At 33.4% G+C, this 21,400-nt stretch overlaps 2 protein-coding genes across 2 annotated transcripts; one reads left to right on the top strand and one right to left on the bottom strand.

Annotated features, from left to right (window-relative positions):
• Positions 1-3,981: 3,981 nt before the first annotated feature.
• On the top strand, positions 3,982-19,554 carry LOC140822551 (uncharacterized). The gene is made up of 10 exons (XM_073183322.1): positions 3,982-4,132; positions 5,474-5,573; positions 5,979-6,126; positions 16,830-16,864; positions 17,160-17,331; positions 17,438-17,487; positions 17,875-18,175; positions 18,564-18,752; positions 18,824-19,006; positions 19,095-19,554. Exons 1-10 carry the CDS (start codon positions 3,982-3,984, stop codon positions 19,338-19,340), a joined length of 1,575 nt encoding a protein of 524 aa, XP_073039423.1. The 3' UTR covers positions 19,341-19,554.
• Positions 19,555-19,907: 353 nt separating this feature from the next.
• Positions 19,908-20,829, bottom strand: LOC140822562 (uncharacterized protein At4g14100-like). The gene is made up of 2 exons (XM_073183335.1): positions 20,307-20,829; positions 19,908-20,223 (listed from the first exon to the last, which is right to left on the bottom strand). Exons 1-2 carry the CDS (start codon positions 20,758-20,760, stop codon positions 20,051-20,053), a joined length of 627 nt encoding a protein of 208 aa, XP_073039436.1. The 5' UTR covers positions 20,761-20,829; the 3' UTR covers positions 19,908-20,050.
• Positions 20,830-21,400: the final 571 nt, after the last annotated feature.

Raw genomic sequence — 21,400 nt, 5'->3', positions numbered from 1 at the left:
ATATATGAAATAAATGGCCATAGGCTTGAACCAATGACCAGAGACTCTTACTAACATCCTAAGGCATGACTTGGACCATGGCTAAAGGCTAAAAGTCATCTACAACTCGAACAAACAACTACGACAACAGAAAGTAACAACCGAGAGCACCTAAATCTGTGTATTGTGAAGTTTTGCATTGTTTTGCTATCCTGTGTCGTTCCAATGGCCATTTAATCGACCATGGCTCGATCTAGACATGATGGAATGTTTTATGAACCATGGCTACGGGCTATGAGCCAACCACAATTCATCCAACCTCTCAAAACCGAAATATACTCACACCAAAAATCAGATTTTTAAAACTGAAGAGCACTTGTCAAGTTGCTGTAAAAATTTGAGGGATCCATGAAACAAGCTTTTAAAAGATGATTTGGTCACGTCCTAGACATGATAAGGAAGGGTTCTAACCATGGCTACAGTCCCTTGGACAGCCATGATCAGAACACACACCCTAATCATCCAAGAAACAAAACTGTGACATATTTCTGCAGCTATGGAAAATATTGCTGTCATTCCTTCGTTTTTTTTTATTGTATGGACTGAAATCCATGGACAAACAACACCCTAACACACTCTAAATCATGCCTATATGCAGCCTTGGGTGCCTGGAAAACGAGCCACATCCTGAAATCAACAAAACATCTCAAACCGTGAAGTTGGAAATCAAATGAGTTGAGAAAATCTGTGCAGATTTTTACTTGGACACTTGCTGTCAATTTCGTGATTTTTGCTTGAATCATGGTTATATAATGGTTTAAAAATATCTATAGGACTTGATTGAAGAGAAAATAAACAATATATACATGCCTGGAATTTGTTTTGAAGAAAACAAACCAATACGACAAATATGGTGCGGCGGAGCGGTGTTAGATTTCTCTTATTGTTTTCTGCTACTAACTCACGCCTCTAAGCTGCTGTTTATCTCTGATTATTTCGGTCACAAGGCTGGAGAAATGTTATGTAATGGAGGTGATGGTTACAAGAGGTGTTAAAAGTGCCATTATATGCATTAAGGTGGGAGTTACAAGTCAAGAAGTTAAATGAGTTTGAATTGCTTCTTACTCCCTTAGGTTGGCCGATTCATTTTCTTATTTTTCTGCTGCATGTTCACGATTTTAGCAGCTGATTCCTTCTGATATTTTCGAGCATATGGGTGTAGGATATTTAGGTAATGAAGATAAATGTTATAAGTGGGGATTAATGGGTCTTGAAGTGCATTTAGTTGAAGGTTACAAGTTAATGGAATTTTGAATGGATTTGAATGGCTTCTCATTCCTTGCTGCCGTTTGTTATTTTTCAGACTCTTGCTGCACGTTCCAGCTCATTCCCTAGACTAATAGGTTGAGGAACAATTATGTGAATTATAGTATTTCAATTTACTACTAATTAGTGATTTAAAATGGAGAAATGAATACACCATGAAGTCCAATTAGAAATGGTTTAATTGGAGAGTTACCAAACCTTTGAAATATTTTGTGGGTTGACTAAATTGTTACTAATATTGCATGTACAATGTTGTTTATATCTAGTATTTTAAATGTTTAAGGTTTTAAACCCCTTTATATATTTTAGTGAATTAACACATTAATTTAGGATAAACTCTTGCATAACATACTTAACCAAAAATTTAAGTATTAAAATGCTATGTTTAATTTCTTGTATATATTATACCTAGATTAATTCATCCCCATTTATTTACATATTTTTATTTAAGCTTTAATTAAATATTAACCTAAAGAACTTATTTACTAATTTAGCTCCAATTAATTTAATAAATCTTAAAACACTCTTTTCTTTAAATTAAATTATACCTTGACTTAAATTAAATTTAAGAATATCTTTTTTATTATTAATTTTATCTTTAATCTCCAAACTCCGGTCCGGCCTCGCGTATTTATCCTGAAAAGATAAAATTAAACATCAAATTTTAAAATAAATAATCATGACTTAAAATTATTAAAATAAATCAAACACTTCATATATTTATAAAAATTCATTTTTAATTTAAATAGTAGCAATTATGCATGACTTATACGTAATCTGATTTTTCGGGTTCTACAGTTTTGGCCATATATTGATGCCCTTACTACGATCGATTCAAATTCGATAAAGGCACTTATATGGATCAAATATAAAATACAATCTAGTAGTTGATGCGATCATTTATGATCAAGCTCCAAAAAATCATGAGATTTGTAAGAGTTTCCGGAAGGACCTATAACGAGAGGGCGATGCAAGAAGTTTAAGGATGCACTTCAAAGACTCATTCCGAGCTATCAAGAAGGGCATACAAACATGACGTCAAGATTAGAAGGGTTTGGGGAGTATGTCAACAAAGTTGGAGGTCATTGCAACATCATTAAGTGCCAAATGATAAAGAGGAAAGTAGCAACCACGCAGCTGTGGCACAACACACAAAAGCAGCACCAGGGCAGTACTGGTGTGCACCCGCCTGCCCTCTACTGTCCAACATGAAGAAAACAGCACCTCGCGCCCACCCGCCTGAATCCGGTGCGCACTCACGTGCATTGACACACATAAAAAGATTTATTTCCTAAATTCAAGATTGTTATATTTTGGTTTTGTAAACATATATGGGCGGATTTTTGACATTATCATACATATTATTGAAGTTTATTCAAATTTGTTGTGAGTTTTTGAAAAACATATATGGACGGATTTTATTGAGTTGTTCTTCGTTTTTCGTGTTGCACGAGTTCTTCGTTTCTTGTTGTGAAAGTTTTGTAAAAAAAAAAGGAACTAGATTAAAAAAATCGAATTATTAAAAAAAAATAGTGTTGGAAAAATAGATAGATTTGTGAAAAACAAGAGAGAAATTGTGTTTCACATTTTTAGTGCTACTATTTTAGAATTGAAAGTTGTCTTTCATTGTTTGTCGAGTCATATTCAAGTTTGTGGGAGAAATCTTCAAAGTCATTGGTTTTTGCAGTCCAAGTGATTTAATCGCAAGTGTCTACATTGAACTTGAAAGTTTGACACACTGTCACAAAATCTTAAGTGTTCCCCTCGAAGAATTAAGAAACCTGAGTGAAATACTTGAGCACAGTGTTCTTTCTTGGAGTGACATATGAGGTATTTGTAGTAACAAAAAGAGAAAAAAAAGCGATTTTTTTTTTTGAGTTGATGTGAGTATTTGGGTGAGATACATATTATTGTTATCAGTTTTTTTACTAACTTTATTGCACGTACAATGATAGAAAGAAAAATTGAGAAGGAAGTAGGGATGACTTGAACCAAGGACTTCCAAAGTTCAAATAGAGGCGTTGCGAATTGGAGCCATCACACGAGATAATGAGTAGACTTGAGGTTAGTACTAGTGAGAGTAAGTATAAATCTTAAAATTTGGGTAGAGACGAAGACAAAGAAGTGTATTATTTGGTAGGCAAGGAAGAGTATTATTTGGTAGGCAACGATAGAGCCAAAATGAGAATTGGAGAAGGAACAGATGTGATAGAGGATTCGGTAGAGGTAAAAAAAGAGACCATACAGGGAAGGTGCAACGATGAGGGTAGATAATATGGTAATATGAGTAGCATTAAGATGAAGATCTCGTCGTTTCATGGCAAATATGACTCATATGAATATTTAGAATGTGAAAAGAGGGTATAATTTGTATTCGATTGTCACCACTACTCCGAATTTAAAATTTAAGTTGACGGTGGTTGCATTTCTAGATTACACCTTTATTTGGTGGGATCAACTTGTGACAACCAGCAGAAAGTACAATGAGAGGCCTATCAAGACTTGTGATGAGATCAAGAAGGTCATGAAAAAGATGTTTATGGTCTATCATTACTATAGGGAGATGTTCAAGATGATAGAAAGCTCGAAACAAGTTACAAAGAGTGTCGATGACTACTATAAGGAGGTTGAAATAACCATGATTAGACCAACATAGAGGAGGATAATGAGGCTACAATGACTCGATTTCTTTGTGGTTTGAATAGGGAGATTCAAGATCAAGTGAAGCTTAGAAACTACTTGGATCTAGACAGAATGGTGCAAATGCCGATAAAGGTAGATCAACAACTTAATAGGAGAGGAGTTGGCCGCACCAATCAAATGGAGAGTTCATTGTCTTCTTGACATCCAAATGTTTTTAACATGAAGAAGACAAGTTGGTAGCCAAGTCTAAGGGTGAAATTAAGCAAGAGATGCCTAAAAAAGAAGTGTGATGTAAATCTAAAACTCCTATTAATCATTCTCCAGATATCAAATATTTTAGGTGTCAGGGAGTTGGCCATATTGCTAGCCAATGTCTAAACAAGAGAGTGATGACAATGAATACCTATGAGCTGTTGTGCCAATGCATGTTTGCTATATCTTATTGGGAATGTCGTGGTAATACGATAATAAAGTGACACATGATGGCTTCAAGAATATGTACTGTTTTGTGCTAAAAAAATAGCCTATTGTATTAATTTTTTTCCAAAACAAATATTGGAAGACCAATTAAAGTAAAGGAAAAGAGAGAAGGCCGAAAAAAATAGCGAAAAAATGTGAGATGACCTTAGAGGAAAAAAAATTGAGATGTCCGAAAAAAAAAGAATGATCAAAAGAGCATACAAAAGAAAAAAAAAAAAGAAAAAAAGAGGAAAGTGGCCAAGAAAAATACATATATGACTCAAAAGAATGAGTTGAATTAAATTTTGTACAACCACCAACCACTTGTGTTAATTTTGTATAAGGAGGTTATCCTAAACACAAGTGATATAATCGGACTGCTTCCGAGTACTGTTGCTTGACTTTTGCAAGAATTTGATGATGTACTTCTGGAAGAGCTGCCACAGGGACTACCACCTTTGAGAAGGATTGAACACCAAATTGATTTGGTTCCCAGAAGTGCGTTGTCGAGCTGACCTGTATATAGGTGGATGGTCATGCCTTTTGGCTTAACTAACGCTCCTAGCACCTTTATGAGATTGATGAACAATGTTTTGCGTGCACATATATGAAACTTTGTTCTGGTATACTTCGATGACATCCTAGTGTATAACAAAAGATTGGGTGAACATGTTGAACACTTGAAAATCATACTAATAATAATTAGAGCTGAAAAGTTATATACTGATGTAAAGAAGTGTGATTTTTGTACAAGCAAACTTTTTTTCCTTGGTTTTGTTGTAAGCTCACATGGTATACAAGTTAGTAATTACAAGGTAAGTAAAATTTGAGATTGGCTAACGTCTACTATTATTGGTCAAGTTCAAAGTTTTTATGGTCTTGCTACATGAGGCTTTTAAAAGACTTTAGCACACTAGCGGCACCGATGAAAACAATGATAAAGAAGAACATTCCATTCCATGGGACAAGGAGCAAGAGAAGTCCTTTAATGATATTAATCAAAAATTAATTAATGCTCATGTAATTGTTAATACATTTGAAATTGAATGTGATGTTTCGGATGTAGGTATTGGAGGAGTCTTGATGCAAGGCGGACGAGCCATGACGTTCTTTAGTGAGAAGCTCAATGGAACAGCGTTGAACTGTCCGCCATATGACAAGGAATTGTAAGTGTTTGTAAGATCTCTTGAGACATGACTGCACTACTTGAGGCCTAAAGAATTTGTGATTCATACGAATCGCGAATCTTTAAAGTACCTTAAGGGATATAAGAAGTTGAACAAGAGGCATGCCAAGTGAATGGCATTTGTAGAGACATTCTCATACATGGAAAAATGTAGTGACCTACGCACTATTACGTAAGTGTGTACTATTCTCTACTTTAAAGTAAAAAAAAAAAAAATTGGTGTTTGAGCATGTGAAGGAACTATACGTGATGAATGAAGACTTTAAAGAGATTTTTGAAATATGTATGCATGGTCTACATGAGAAATTCTATTTGCATAACGATTTCTTGTTGGGAGAGGATAGATTTGCATTCCAAGATATTCCATTCGTGAATTGCTTGTTAGGGATGCACACGGAGGAGGTTTAATGAGACACTTTAGTATGACTAAAGCCATGAATGCATTACATGAATATTTTTATTGGCTACATATGAAACATGATGTTGAGAGTGTGTGCAAAAAGCACATAACTTATAGACAATCTAAATCTAAAGTACAATCGCATGGATTGTATACTCCACTTCTCGTTCTTAATGGGCCTTGAGTTGACATTTTTATATACTTTGTTTTGGGTTTGCATAGAACTAAAAATGGGAGAGAATCTATATTTGTTGTTTTTGATAAGTTTTCTAAGATGTCATATTTTATTGCTTATCACAAAACTGACGATGCATCTAACATTGCTTGAGTTGAAATTTCTATTGTGTGATCGTGATGTCAAGCTTTTGAGTTATTTTTGGAAAACTTTGTGGGCTAAACTTGACAAAAAAATTGTTATTTTCTATTACTCGTCATCCTCAAACGGATGAACAAAATGAGGTTGTTAATAGAACTCTAGGATCTCTATTGCGTGCTATCCTCAAAAGAAATTTAAAGAATTGGGAAGAATGTTTGTCATTTGTTGAATTTACTTATAACTATAACGTGCATTCTACTACAAATTATTCTTTGTTTGAGATTATTTATGGTTTTAACATGTTAATTGTGGGGACTCGGACGCTAATCAAGTTCTTAATCATAATTGGGACTAATTAATCAATTAAAAACAAGGTCTAAATTTTTTTTTTTAAAATGCGGAACGTAGTGAAATCAAACTCATATACATATCAGTATAAAACACAATACAAGTCCTGTACTGCATGCATTCAAAATAAACTAAGGTTTAACAACTAATGTCAAGTTTCCAACCCTATCTCTAATCCAAGTCCGGAGCCTCCACTCTAATCACGATCTCTCCTCATCTCCTGGTCCCTGATCCTGTCCCACCTGTTGTCATGTACACATACAGACAAGACAACAGCCGGATAACTCCGGTGAGAATAAATCCCAGTATAAATCAACGAAACATGCAATCATATAAACAAATATAAAGCATGTAATCAGGTAACAGTAATATGTATCAAAATCTGAAACATAATTACAATTCTACACTTCAGACTAGACTCAATCCTAGCCTAGGGATCCCGGTTTCCAAATGTGGTATTCCTATATCGAATTCCGTAATAGAAGGAACTATGTTCCTATTACTCGATATAACCATATCCGGTGTTCCTATATCGAATTCCGTAATAGCAGAATTCCAATCCTAATTACTCGATATAACCAACATCTGGTGTCCTGACCTATCCGTCATGGACTGTAACTCTATCGCTAATATCATTATCCTGAGACATCGTGCAATGTTCCCGTGGCGATTCCACCACTATCAGGAACTTCTGTCACAAGATAACTCATCTGATACCTGCTATCTATAATCCAGAAAACAAGTACATCAGTCAATCAATGTAAATATCAATGCAATAAAGTAAAGTATGCGATTTAGGGAAACTCAAGTCTAATCCGACTCAAGTCGATCTCCCAATACCACATTGACTTATACCTTTCTTTCGTCGGTTTCTGGCTCAGTCGATGTCCTGAACTCATAGCCTGTCTGGCAATGACAATATCAATAATCTCATGTCAATATACCTTTCAAATCAATACTAATCTGATCAATCTTGATTTAATTCAAAATCAACGGCATAACGGTACAATCTCAATATCCCCGTCAACACCAAATCAACAGACATCAATTACAAATCATAGCTCATATCCGTTACAATCTGTAATTCATTCATAATCCAAATCTGTCTGGTATAAATCAATATACACTAAAAATTCATAACAATTCCATAATCAGTCCGTTTCTCAGTCTGACTTCGATTCTATGATGTCTAACATGTCAAGAACAACATATATGAGTTCCATTCAATTATGACAATATCATAATTCTAAAACATGTCAAAACGTAGTAAAACTTACGTCCAGTTGTAGCCTACGTTGCTAGGAACTCAATACCGAAGTCGGATTCAAAATCAGACGGACGGATTTCTCGCAAAAAGCGTAAGGATTTTCAACACAATTCCTCAGACCTTTTTCTCGATTTTTGGCTGAATGATTTCGAAGGGATAAACGTTATATATATATATATATATATATATATATATATATATATATATATATATATATCAATGCATGAATTCGACGAGGTGGCACAATTTTCGCAACACACGTCGCACCGCGGGTGCGGTCTGGTTTGCACCGCGGGTGCGGTCCTGCACCGCGGGTGCGGTCGTGTTCCCACCGCGGGTGCGGTCTCAGTTTTTCAAAAATTGCTAACCTACTGGAATTGCACCGCGGGTGCGGTGTATTCCTGAGCGCGGGTGCGGTGTTGCTTCGGCAACACATGCTGAAATTCAAAATAAATAGCCGCACATTCTCTTAAATCGTGTCTCAGTTGGCCCTTTCGTAATCACGTTAGATTATAAGTCAATAATCCTTGATTAACAGTGATTAATTCTCGGGCATTACATTAACTCTTTTGTATTTAATGTCTTGGTCTATGAGGGAAAGATTAAATATGGATGGTAAGAAGGCATAGTTTATTCGAAGTTTACACCAGAGAGTAAATGTCAGCATTGAGAAGAAAAACTTGCGATTATAACAATCAAGCTTGTAAGGGGAAAAAGAATGTGATTTTCAAACCGGGAGATTGAGTGTGATTACATTTGAGGAAAGAGAGATTTCCGGAGAAGCGCTTTCAAAACTCTTACTAAGGGTGATGGTTCATTTAAAGTTCTAGAGAAGATCAAAAATTATGAATACTGATTGGACTTATCAGGTGAGCATAACGTAAGTTCAACTTTTAATGTTTCTGATATTTTGTTGTTTAATGTAAGAGATCATCAAGATTTGAGGACGAATTATTTTCAAGAAAGAGAGAATGATGAGATCGTGGATGATCAAGCTCCAAAGAAAGTATGAGATCCACTAGAGGTGTCGGAATGACCTATAACGAGAGAACGATGCAAGAAGTTTAAGGAAGTGCTTTAAGGACTAATGATGAACTACCAAGAAGGACCTACAAACATGACATCAATATTAAAAAGATTTGGGGAGCATGACAAAAAGTTGGAGGTCATTGCAATATCATTCAATTGCTAAAGAATCAAGAGGACAAAGTAACCGTGCACCCATGCGTTCCGTGCTTGCATTTGGGCGCCCACCGCTCTAAAACAGCACCTAGAACGCACCAATGCGCCCTTGCCATCCAACATGAAGAATTATAGTAGTCTGCGTGAATCCGGCGCTCACCCGCATGCATTGACTTGCAGAAAAGGATTTATTTCCTAGATTAGACTTCAAATTATTTTAAAAACATTAAGATTGTTATCTTTTGGTTTTATAAAGATATTTGGGCAATTTTTTTACATTATCATACATATTATTGAAGTTTATTCAATTTTTTGTGAATTTTTCTCTCAAACCAAAAAAACATTTGCTTTTGTTTTTCAAAATCAAACTTATCAAAAGATTTTTTGAAAATTCATTTGAAATTCAATTGTTTATTCATAATTATTTGTTACTAAACTATATTTGTTTAAGAGTGAATTTTCACAATAATATCTGTTTCAAAAGATCGGGAAACACAATGAGTTCTTTATTTTATTGAATCGAGGTCGTGACTTTATCTAGATCACGTTTACGTTTTATGTTCTTGAAAAATCATATCAATAGTGTTAATGCATTGTTTCGTATTTACTGTTTGTTCGTTGGAATGCTTTAAATACTCCATATGAACTATACATATGATTGATTTATCTTAAGATGAAGTCCCGAACAGGTCGTCTCTAGAAAATTAGAGTCCCTAGACTGGTTTTTAAGGAAGATTCTGTATAATTTTTTTAATTAATTATCAAAATATGACATATGAGTTGATAATTAAATGCACATAATTATCACCAATATTCAATATGCTACATAAATTCATTAAATTATAAAAAAAATGACTTACAAACTAAAAAAAAAAACTTAGTGCATTAACTATAGTTAGGTATGAATCTATGTGTAATATAAACACGATAAAAACCATCAAAATAAAATATGTAAATAATTGAGTTTTGTCACAAATCAGATCTAACAGAACAAATACAAATTATAATTTAAATAGCACCACATGTAAGGAATAATTATGATCGAAATAAGTAAAAATCAGTCTAAGAGCCAGATAAGCAAATTGCGAGATTATAGAATCTCATATATCAAAAACCAAATTAATAAAAAATAAAACACAAGTGTCAACACACAAACAGAAAAACAAATAACATTCAATAAAAATAAGACACAATATATAATTGACTCAATTTGTGAAACCTAACTCACCCGAGTGAAGCAAATTAACAAAGAAGAGAGTTTTTTTAAGAGTAAAGAAGTTTTTTTACGCAAGTAAATGAGGAGAAAAAATACAAAAATTTGATCACAATTTTAAATTTTCAGCAAAAAAATTGAGATTTCCATTAGGGTTTAAATAAAAATCCAAAAAATAAATAAATAATGATTAAAAAAATTAAAAAAAATAATTGGAAGTCCTAGGCAGCAGCCTAGGCTGCCTCCCCCTGGAGCTGGCCCTGATCCCTAGAGAAAAAAGGTCGAACAATTTTGTTGAGGAAAAATTGCAATTTTGCATGTTTATATATTTGCAATTTTGGTTTATCTTTTTTTTAAAAAAAATTCTATCTTAGTATATTGTTTTTGTTTTTCATGTAGTTTTAGTCATTTTTAGACATGAAATAAATGTGACATCAATGTGATATCGATATGACGTCGACGTATATATTGTCATTCTAACCTTATCAAAAATGATTAAAAACCTCAAAATATCAAAATATACATTATAAAGATTTAATTTTGATAACATAAATGACATAAATAATATAAAATCAAATATACATTACCCTACGGCAATTTGCCATTTGGTTTGAAATGGAAATCCATTCACTAGTCACACACAAATAAACTCAAACTAGTATGAGATTTTACTCTTAGGTCATGACTGATATGTTAGAATGAAATAAAATAGGAATAAAATCAATTCAAAATAAATTAAAAGATGGAAATTAAATGATAAGTTTATTTCATTCATATGAATGATGTCAACCAGTATGAGAAAGGAATGGAAAGAATTTTTTTAAAAGCAAAATCACATTTATTAAATTTTTATTATTATTAATAATATTTTATTCATTATTATAATAATATTATTTTATTATTTTTTTATAATTTAATAAATGTTATCATTATTTATTTATATATATATATAAAGTGATCCGTATAAGTAAGCTATGAAAACATTCATAAAACGCATTTTTAAATTTTCAGATACCGCCAAACTAATCAAATACCGAAATGTAATTGCATACACAACAAGATAATTCGTTTTTTCATAATCGATTTCAGACCTTTGAAAAAAAATCTTGTGCAATAATTCGAGCTTTATGTCTTACTATTTCATTTTTTTCATTTCTCTTTCGAATAAAACTCATTTGTACCTAATAGGTTTTACACCTTCAGGTGTAAGGACTATATGTCCAAAAGCGTTACGTTTAATAGCAAATCCAATTCGACTTGGATGACATCTTTCTATTTTATCCAGTCATGTCGATTTTTATATTCATCAAAAGATTTTGGTTCACGATCTTCATTGTCATTTATGATGTCAAATGTCACATTGTAAGAAAATATCTCATCAATTTCTTATATATTTTTTCGGTTCCATAATTTTTTAGTATTAATATAATTGATAGAGATTTCACGATTCTCATCAGTTTGTGGTTCTAACATAATATTTTCTTCATCATGTATTTCTGTCGAAATATCATTCTCTATTTAATGATAATCGTGTTTCTCTACTGATTTTTCTATTTTTGATTATTTTTACCCTTGGAACCGATTAACATTCCACGCTTCAATCATTTTATGACATCATGAGTGTCTTCAATTAGTTTTTTTGGAATTTCAATTCGAGCAGGAACATTTACAGCATGTATATATGATTTAGTTACTTATTTTGTGTCTGCAAATGCATTTGGTATTTGATTTGATATTCTTTACAAATGCACAATCTATTGTACATCTTTTTCACATTATTTAGTTCTTGGATCTAGATGTAAAAATAATGATGTATACCATGTAATTTTCTTTTTGATATGTTTCTTTTATCCCCATAACATTTGGAAGATTTCCTCATTAAAATGACAATCGGCCAAACATGCTGTAAATACGTCGCATGTTGTGACTCAAGCTATCGAATGATTGATGGACTATCATAAACGATATAAATTTCGATCTTTCTTTGAGGTCCTATTTTTGTTCGTCGAGGCGGTGCAATATGGACATATACCATACATCCAAAAATTATAAGATGAGAAATGTCTGGTTCTTTACCAAAGGTAAGCTACAATGGAGAGCATTTATGATATACACTTTGTATTATGTGAATTAATGCAGGAGCATGTAAAATTTCATGTCCCCATATAGAAACAAAGAGTTTTGTTTTCATAATTATTGGTTTAACAATCAGTTGTAGACGTTTAATCAATGATTCAGCTAATCCATTTTGTGTATGTAAATGAGCAACTTGATGCTCAACAGTGATTCTCAACAGTGATTCTCATTGACATACAATAATCATTGAAAGTTTGGGAAGTACATTCACCAGCATTATCAAGTCTAATTTTCTTGATTGTATGATCGAGAAATTGATTCCGCAATTTTATTATTTGAGCAAGTAATCTTATAAATGCCACATTCCGAGTTGATAATAAACATACATGTGACCATCTACTTGAGGTATCGATCAATACCATAAAATATCTAAATGGTCAACATGGTGGATGAATTGGCCCACAAATATCATCCTGAATACATTCAAGAAACATAGGTAATTCAGTTTGGACTTTAGCTGGTGATGTTCTTATAATAAGTTTTCCAAAAGAACATGCTTTACATTGAACTTGTTATTTTGAAAGATCTTCTGGTCTTTTAGCGGATGACCATGTGTATTTTCTATAACTCTTCCCATCATTGTTGAACCAGAATGTCCTAATCGTTCATGAAATTGATTAATACTGAAGAATTGTCAGCTAACATGTTTGATTCAATTGAAGTTATATGTGTATAATGTAATCCGGTATGGAGCATTGGTAGTTTTCCAACTACATATTTCTTTCCTGATTTATATGTTGTAAGACACATATATTTCTCATTTTCTTCATTATTGTCTGAGTATCATACCTATGAGAATATACGTCATTAAAACTCAACAAATTTCTTTTCGATTGTGGTGAATACAAATAATCATTTATCATAAATTTTGTACCATTAGATAACAAAAAATGTGCTTTATCACAACATTTGATCAAGTCTATAGAACCTGATATCATATTCTCTATTGTTTTTGTTGGTTTAGTTCCAAGAAATATCTTTTATCTTGGAGAATAATGTGCGTTGTACCACTATCGTATATGCAAAATTTCATGGGATTAGTTCTTTGTTTAGCTTTATTCATAGCAGTTTTCATATTGAACTTCAAAAAAAATATGTAATAAAAAAATTTATTGACAATACATACGTAATTTATTGAAAAATGTAAGACATGTCATAATTATACAATAAAACATTAGCATATGAGCACATAATATATTTTACATTTCAATTCCACCAATATATTGATGATTTTTAGAGAAACCATTCAGAAAATCTGCAGCATCAAAATGAGTTGAATCACTCAAACGGTCACTGTGTTCAGTGAAGTTGGTCTCTTTTTCTTTTCCTTTATTGATTCTTTATAGAGCTTAAAAATGTTCTCGGGGCCTCGACTAATACTTATGTCCGATGTCCTGGAGTGCCGCATCGAAAACAAGAACTTTCAAATCGTTTTGAGTGATTTTCATTAACACTTATGTTCTCATGATGCTTTTTTAGTCGGTGGTTCGTGATGCACCTTTTGAGATTAGTTATAGAAGTAACTATCTCGATTGTTTTCAAAACCACAGTCGCGACTACAACCACGACCACGACCACTTACACGTCTACATCCACGTCCACGACCGCGACCACGAACTCGATTTCGACCTCGACCAAAACTTTGTCTTTGAATTTGATTCTGGTTTTCAGGTTTAAATTCATTTTTACTTACAACATTTACTTCTGAAAATGATGTTGATCCAGTGGGTCGTGACTGATGATTTTTCATGAGCAGCTCGTTGTTCTTTTCTGCCACAAGAAGACATGCGATAAGTTCAGAATATCTCGTAATCCATGCACTCTATATTGTTGTAGAGTTATATTTGATGCATGAAAAGTGAAAAATGTGTTTTTAAGCATTTCCGATTCTGTAATCTCATGTCCATAAAATTTTAATTGCGAGCTTATTCGATACATAGCCGAGATGTAATCACTAACTTTTTAAAATCTTGGAATTTTAACGTATTCCATACATCACTAGTCGGAAGTATAACTTCCCTTATATGTTCAAATTTTCCCTTTAATCCTTTTCATAAAGTCATGAGATCTTTTTCACTGAGATATTCAAATTTTAATCATTCATCAAGATGTCAACGCAAAAATATCATAGCTTTTGCTTTTTCTTGTGATGGTGGGATACCATTTTCTTTAATGATCATATTTAGACCAAATGACTCAATATGCATTTCTACATCGAGAGTTCACGGCATATAATTGTTTCTCGTAATGTCGAGTATAACAAATTTGAGCTTTCTAAATTTGACATTGTGGTACTATAAAAATAATAATGTATTTTATTAGTTAAGTTCTATATTTATTAATATGACAATACAAAGTAATAGATAAATTATAAGTACAAGCATTCTTAAAAATAAAAAAAAAAACGCGAGGTGAATATTCTTCTATAAATACAAGACTAGTGAGTATAATAACCAAAATAATTATACAAAATAACCTTGAAAGAACCATCTTCTTCTTCCTTGAAAATTTTGATGAAAAAATTTTTTAGGGAGGAAGAGTAAGTTTGGAGTGATTGAATGCGTTTGTAAAATAATATTTATATGGTAAAAACTAGTCGTTTATGACCGTTACAAAATCTTAAAAAAATGAATATATGTATATGTAAATTTTATGGTAATAATATGATGTATATATTATTAATCATGTTTAAATAATTATGTATATCACATCACATTATTATAATGAGATGTCAGAGACTCTTTTTATATAATACTATAACATTATACAAACTAGTAAAAGATGCACACGCGTTATATGTGTTATTATTATTTTAAATTTAATCAAATAATATTAAACAATTAATACGAAATTATTTTCAATTTAGAAGAGTTGTTCGATTTAAAAGGGAAGTTTTATTTAGATTTTTTCTATGTAAAATATGGAGTGACTTAAAAAGATTTTTAGCAGATTAAGAAGGATAATTATGAAATTAAATATTTTGATGTCTTCTAAGGTAGTTACTCTAAGGGTCTTACACTTAATAATAACTAGTATAAGATGCACATGCATTGCATGTGCTATTATTATTTTTAATTTGATCAAATAATACTAAATAATTAACACGAAATTATTTTCGATTTAGAAAAGTTGTTCGATTTAAAAGGGAAGTTTTATTTTGATTTTTTTCTATTTAAAATATGGAGTGACTTGAAAAGATTTTAAGTATGGTAAGAAGGGTAATTATGGAATTAAATATTTTGGTGTCCTCAAAGGTAGTTATTCTAAGGCACTCACACTTAATATAATAGTATAGATAATAATAATAATAATAATATAATAATAATAATAATAATAATAATATAATAATAATAATAATAATAATAATAATAATAATAAAAGGTTTATTATTATTATTATTATTATTATTATTTTTATTATTATTATTATTATTATTATAATAATATATAATTAATTAATATATAGCATAATAAAAATATATAAACAGTGAAATAATCACATCATGTTATTATAATGAGGTGTCATGGACTCATTTTATATAATAACATGATATTATTCAAATATATATATATATACACAATAAATAAACATCAACACAATAAAAATATATAAACCGTGTAATGATATAATCATATCACGTTATTGTAATGATGTGCCATAGACTCCTTTTATATAATAACATGATATTAAATATTAAATATATACATAACAAAAATAAATAAACAGTAAAATAAATATTCTTACTTTTGAATATTATTAATTTTTTTTGTGTTTTGAAGCTTGGAAAAATATGGAGAACCGAACCTTCGAGAATCATGCTGATAACATGTTAAAAGTAAACATTTACGGTAAAAAGTAAAAAAATTTCAAACTCACAAATATATTAAACTACATACTTTATAAATTTTCTCTACTCAATTGTTTTTTTACAAATTGAGAGACTTGTTAAAAATAATTCAAAAATAAATATTTCATTACATATATCGTACACTTATTTTCAATTTTTATAATTTTTAAAATTAATACTTCATATATAAAGTAGTTATTATTATTTTATAAGTACAGGACTCCGAACTGTTGCAATCTACCAACGGACAAAAGGAAAAATCATCACCAGAGCCAGAGTCAACATTCAACAACCCCTCTTGGTTAATTATTAAGAAAGATTTTAGGTTAGGTTAAATAAAGGAAGATTTTGATCTCTGTTCACAACAATCCATCGGCAATGGTTTCCATTTCCAACCTCAAATCGACCGCAGCTTCCCCAGCCCATGATTTTATTCGCAACAGCAGATCTTCACAGCACCCCATCATTTGTTCTGTGCATTTCCGCGACCGAACTTCTGATATCGTGTTTTCATCTTCGAACTTCAGTATGCGGCCCGGCCCCTTCAAGGCCCCTCTTCGATGTAAGCTTTTTATTGTCGTGATTCATTTTTATTAATGGTTCTGAGGAGCTTTGTTTTTTGTATGCGCCTAAATGCCTGATCTTTAACATGTTGATTCCACGAATTAGCTGTTTTTTTTATTTTATTTGATATAATTATTTTGGTAAATCTGTATCTAGTTATGGACTTTGAAGGAATGTGTTAACTTTTACGATGATATCGATGTATGCTCTCTGGGATTGAACTCCATAAAATAGGTCTGTGTCTGCAGTTGCATATCAATTTGTTCGTTTCTGATTTACTACTTATGAGTCAGCGTCAAATGCTCAAGAATTGGTGGGAATGGAAGCAGTGCCGAGAAAACCAGTCTTCATGCTCTTTATGAGAAGGAAGGGCAGAGCCCATGGTATGATAATCTATGCCGTCCTGTTACCGATCTTATCCCATTGATCCAAAGTGGTGTCAGGGGCGTAACAAGCAATCCGGCGGTAAATTACCCCTTCCCCTTTCAGTGCTGCCTTCTTCTTCTTCTCGTTTTATTTTCATCTTCTTGCTTTTTATTAACAGAACAATTTTTATCATGTATAATCGCAGATTTTCCAGAAAGAAATATCAACTTCAAGTGCATATAACGATCAATTCAGGTAATTTGGCCATTTAATTTTTGTTTTTTCAAGTACTGCAAAATTGGCTGAGTACCTAGAATGTTTGTTTTGGCTTGTTACTCAGTTTTGTTGTCTTGACATGGTGCCTGCTCTGAATAGTGGTAGTTGTATTGTGGAATAAAACTTCAGGTTCTAATAGTTATTTTCAAATCTGAACTCTAGCTTAAAAGCATAAACGTAATGACATTTAGTGGGAGTTACTGGGAAACACCTAATCAAACTTCAATAAGTAACCCAACACAGTTAACTGTAATTATTGGAGCTTTTTGATAATTTCATGATGATTCTCCTATTTTGAAGTTACCTGGGAGTTTTTTATTATGATTGAGAGACTAAGCTCACATAATTAATGAGTTTGATTTTCAGGGAGCTTGTTCAGTCTGGAAAAGACATTGAAAGTGCATACTGGGAACTTGTAGTGAAAGATATCCAAGATGCATGCAAACTGTTTGAGTCAATTTATGATCAAACAGATGGGGGTGATGGATATGTCTCTGTTGAAGTTTCACCCAGGCTTGCTGACGATTCTGAGAACACTATAGATGCTGCTAAATGGCTTCATAAATGGGTTGATCGTCCTAATGTCTACATAAAAATTCCTGCTACAGCTGCGTGTATCCCTTCCATCAAGGAAGTCATTGCACAAGGAATAAGTGTTAATGTGACAGTAAGATCATTCTTTGCATCCCTTTATTGGACTAAATTATTGATAAAATTTGAGGTGGTCATGTTTTTAAGGTGTCTACAAACCTTTGCAAGTAGTAACCCCGAGCAAATATTTCATTGGTCTATGCAATCTATGGGTCGTGAATCAGTTATAGAAAGTCAGAATTACGGGGCCTTTTGGGGGACTTTTTGCTGGATAAATGAAGGTTTTGGGAAACTAACATGCTGCGAGATGATGTAGCATTCATATGTTGTGCTGCTGCTGCACATGCAGACACATTTAGTTGGTCTCGTTCCTTTGATGAAGCTAAATTTTTTGCCTTCGTATGAAAAAATGAAACAAATGTTAGATGCTGATAGCCTGATATTGCTCATGTCGACATGTGCAGCTGATATTCTCGCTTGCTAGATATGAAGCAGTGATTGATGCTTACCTGGACGGTCTTGAGGCATCTGGGCTTAGCGATCTCTCCCGAGTCACAAGTGTCGCTTCTTTCTTTGTTAGTCGAGTCGATACCCTGGTTGACAAGATACTGGAGACAACTGGAACACCGGAAGCACTTGATCTTAGGGGGAAGGTAATGCATAATAATAAAAGTACGGAATCACTTGGAACCTGTTTCATGGAGTACAGTATTTTATTTGACAGGCTGCGAATGCTCAAGCAACTCTTGCTTACCAGCTGTACCGAAAAAAATTCTCTGGTCCAAGATGGGACTCTCTGGTAAAGAAGGGAGCCAAAAAACAGAGGCTTCTGTGGGCCTCAACTAGTGTTAAGAATCCAGCTTACTCAGACACACTATATGTGGCTCCTCTAATTGGACCAGACACAGTTAGCCATCTTATCCTTATATTCTGTTTGCTAGAAAGAGGGCATTATTTTTTGTCTTCATTCAATATTGAGTACTTATTGGTTATAGGTGTCCACCATGCCTGATCAAGCACTCGAAGCATTTATTGATCATGGTTCTGTGGCAAGAACAATTGACACTAACGTGTCGGAAGCTGAAGGTATATACAGTGACCTTGAGAAGTTGGGAATCAACTGGGGTTATGTTGGTTCGCAGCTTGAGCTGGAAGGAGTGGACGCCTTTAAGAAGAGCTTTGATAGCTTGCTCGACAGCCTGCAAGAGAAAGCAAATTCTCTAAAATTAGTCAGTCTCTGAACCCGTTTGGTTTCTGAATCGTTATGTACTGAATAAATGAGGCTTCCAGCCTCGGTTGGAATTATTGCAAGTGTTTTGTGTAAACGACTGTTCCGGAGTGTGACTGGTGCAGCTTATTTTGATATTAGGTATTTATTTTCCCAAATGTCAAAAATATTTTGTAGAATGGTATGCATCTCTGGATTGATAATCAAATTAATTATCAGTTTTTGAAGTTTATCAATCAAATTAATGATCAGTTTTTGAAGTTTCTGATTATAATTGTAATGAATAAATCCTCCCTTCTGATATTTCAATGCACAAAATTATTTAATCATCAGTTTCTCTCGTACATGAAAAAAAAATTCAACTCCAACTCTTTGTTATTTATATCATTAAAAAGAAATAAAAATTAAACTCCTCTTTGGGTCAAAATACAAGAGCACGGATCTCTATAAAGCTTTGGATCCGCAGTATTAATAATGTAGAAACTCGGAAACGGTGGGAAACATGTAATTTCACCATAGACTCGACCTTTCGTAATATCATCAAAGATAAAGCACTAAACTAAAATGGGCACGGCAATGATATTCATCACAGCCAACTTCAATATTATTGTAAACGAATCATTACTCCATGGAATGAGTATCATCAAACGAACATCTTAAAAAAATCCAACACAACGATTACTCAATTAAAACCTGCTTATTCACAATCATACGCTATGGATGCTAATAACCTTGGCTCAGTTCTTGTGGTTGAGGGTTCCAAAACCGGAGACCAACATCTTCTTTGAGATGAGAATGAGATCCACCCATATCCTCAAAACAGTAAACAGGGGCCTGCCATTCACCGTCTTCGAGCACAGCTCCAACTTCAAACGTCATCACATGGATCGACCTCCCTGCAACAATCCAAGGCAACAAAATTCATGTATGAATATAAATTTTTACTGAGTCGGGTTTTTATACTACAGAGACAGAGTACCCGTGTAAAAGACCCAATGGACGGGCCTCTTAGTGACGACATCCTCATAGTACCATATAAAAGAAATCTTTTGCCACACATTGCAGAGGAAGCCGTCCACCTGCTGCTGGCCGAGATACACGGCTCCATCGAGCCAATTGGGGCGGAGAATTCCGACTTCAAGCTGAGCCGAGCGGCACTCTTTGGTGGAATCCCTAGTGTAGAGGAATGAGGTGCCGTTATTCCACTCTAGGTCGTATAAGAGCTGGCCTAACTGATCCTGAATAATGTTGAAGTTGCGGCCGTTGGGCCAGTCGTACCAGAGGTCGATGATGCTGAGTGAGCCGCTGTAATTGACGAAGAGAATGGAGTGGAATTGGAGTGGCCATGGAGCGGGCTTTGGAGATTCCGCTGCTAAAACTGAATTGGTGACCAGCAGGAGGAGGAGATGATAGATGAGAAAGGAAGAACCCATTGGCGATGGTAGCACGAACGCGATGCTATCTATATCCACAGTTGATGTCAAAGTGTTGTTTGGTTGATAAAAGTTGACTTTGTTTATTTTAATTACATAATATTCACTGCATTCTGTTGAATAGTCCAAAAATTCACCGCATAATTTGAATACATACGGTTCATTCTACTAGAATTAAATGCATTCAAGACGACGATAGAAGGAACTGCTATATGAATACTGATGCTCCCATATAGAAGATGGGTCCGACCTACTCGGTAGCCCAGATGGTTAGCGACCTAGCATTCAGAAATTCAACGCGATAGAGCCTCGAAAAGAAGTCCTCTCACTAGCACAAAGTTGACAGGAGGTCATCTCGACGACCTCCCAAACGCCGGTAATTATGACAAAAAAGATGGTTCCGAGCTCCCATGCTGACCTCCCAGCATGGCTCGATCCAACCTCCCAAATGAGGTTATCATGCCAATTGGAAATGTTTTGGACGACCTCCCGAACCGAGCTTTCAAGAGACCGAGGTTATAGACAAGCTTGAGAGCTCTTACTTAAACATTAACGGATAGCCCACAAAAATCAAATTCAAAAAGATAAAGCCCATTAAGATTTAACCTAATTTTGTACCAGATTCTGAAAAATCTAAATC

This window comes from Primulina eburnea, unplaced genomic scaffold (genome assembly GCF_022965805.1).
Source record: "Primulina eburnea isolate SZY01 unplaced genomic scaffold, ASM2296580v1 ctg903_ERROPOS189874, whole genome shotgun sequence".
NCBI lineage: Eukaryota > Viridiplantae > Streptophyta > Magnoliopsida > Lamiales > Gesneriaceae > Primulina > Primulina eburnea.
This window is presented reverse-complemented; position numbering and strand designations above follow the sequence as displayed.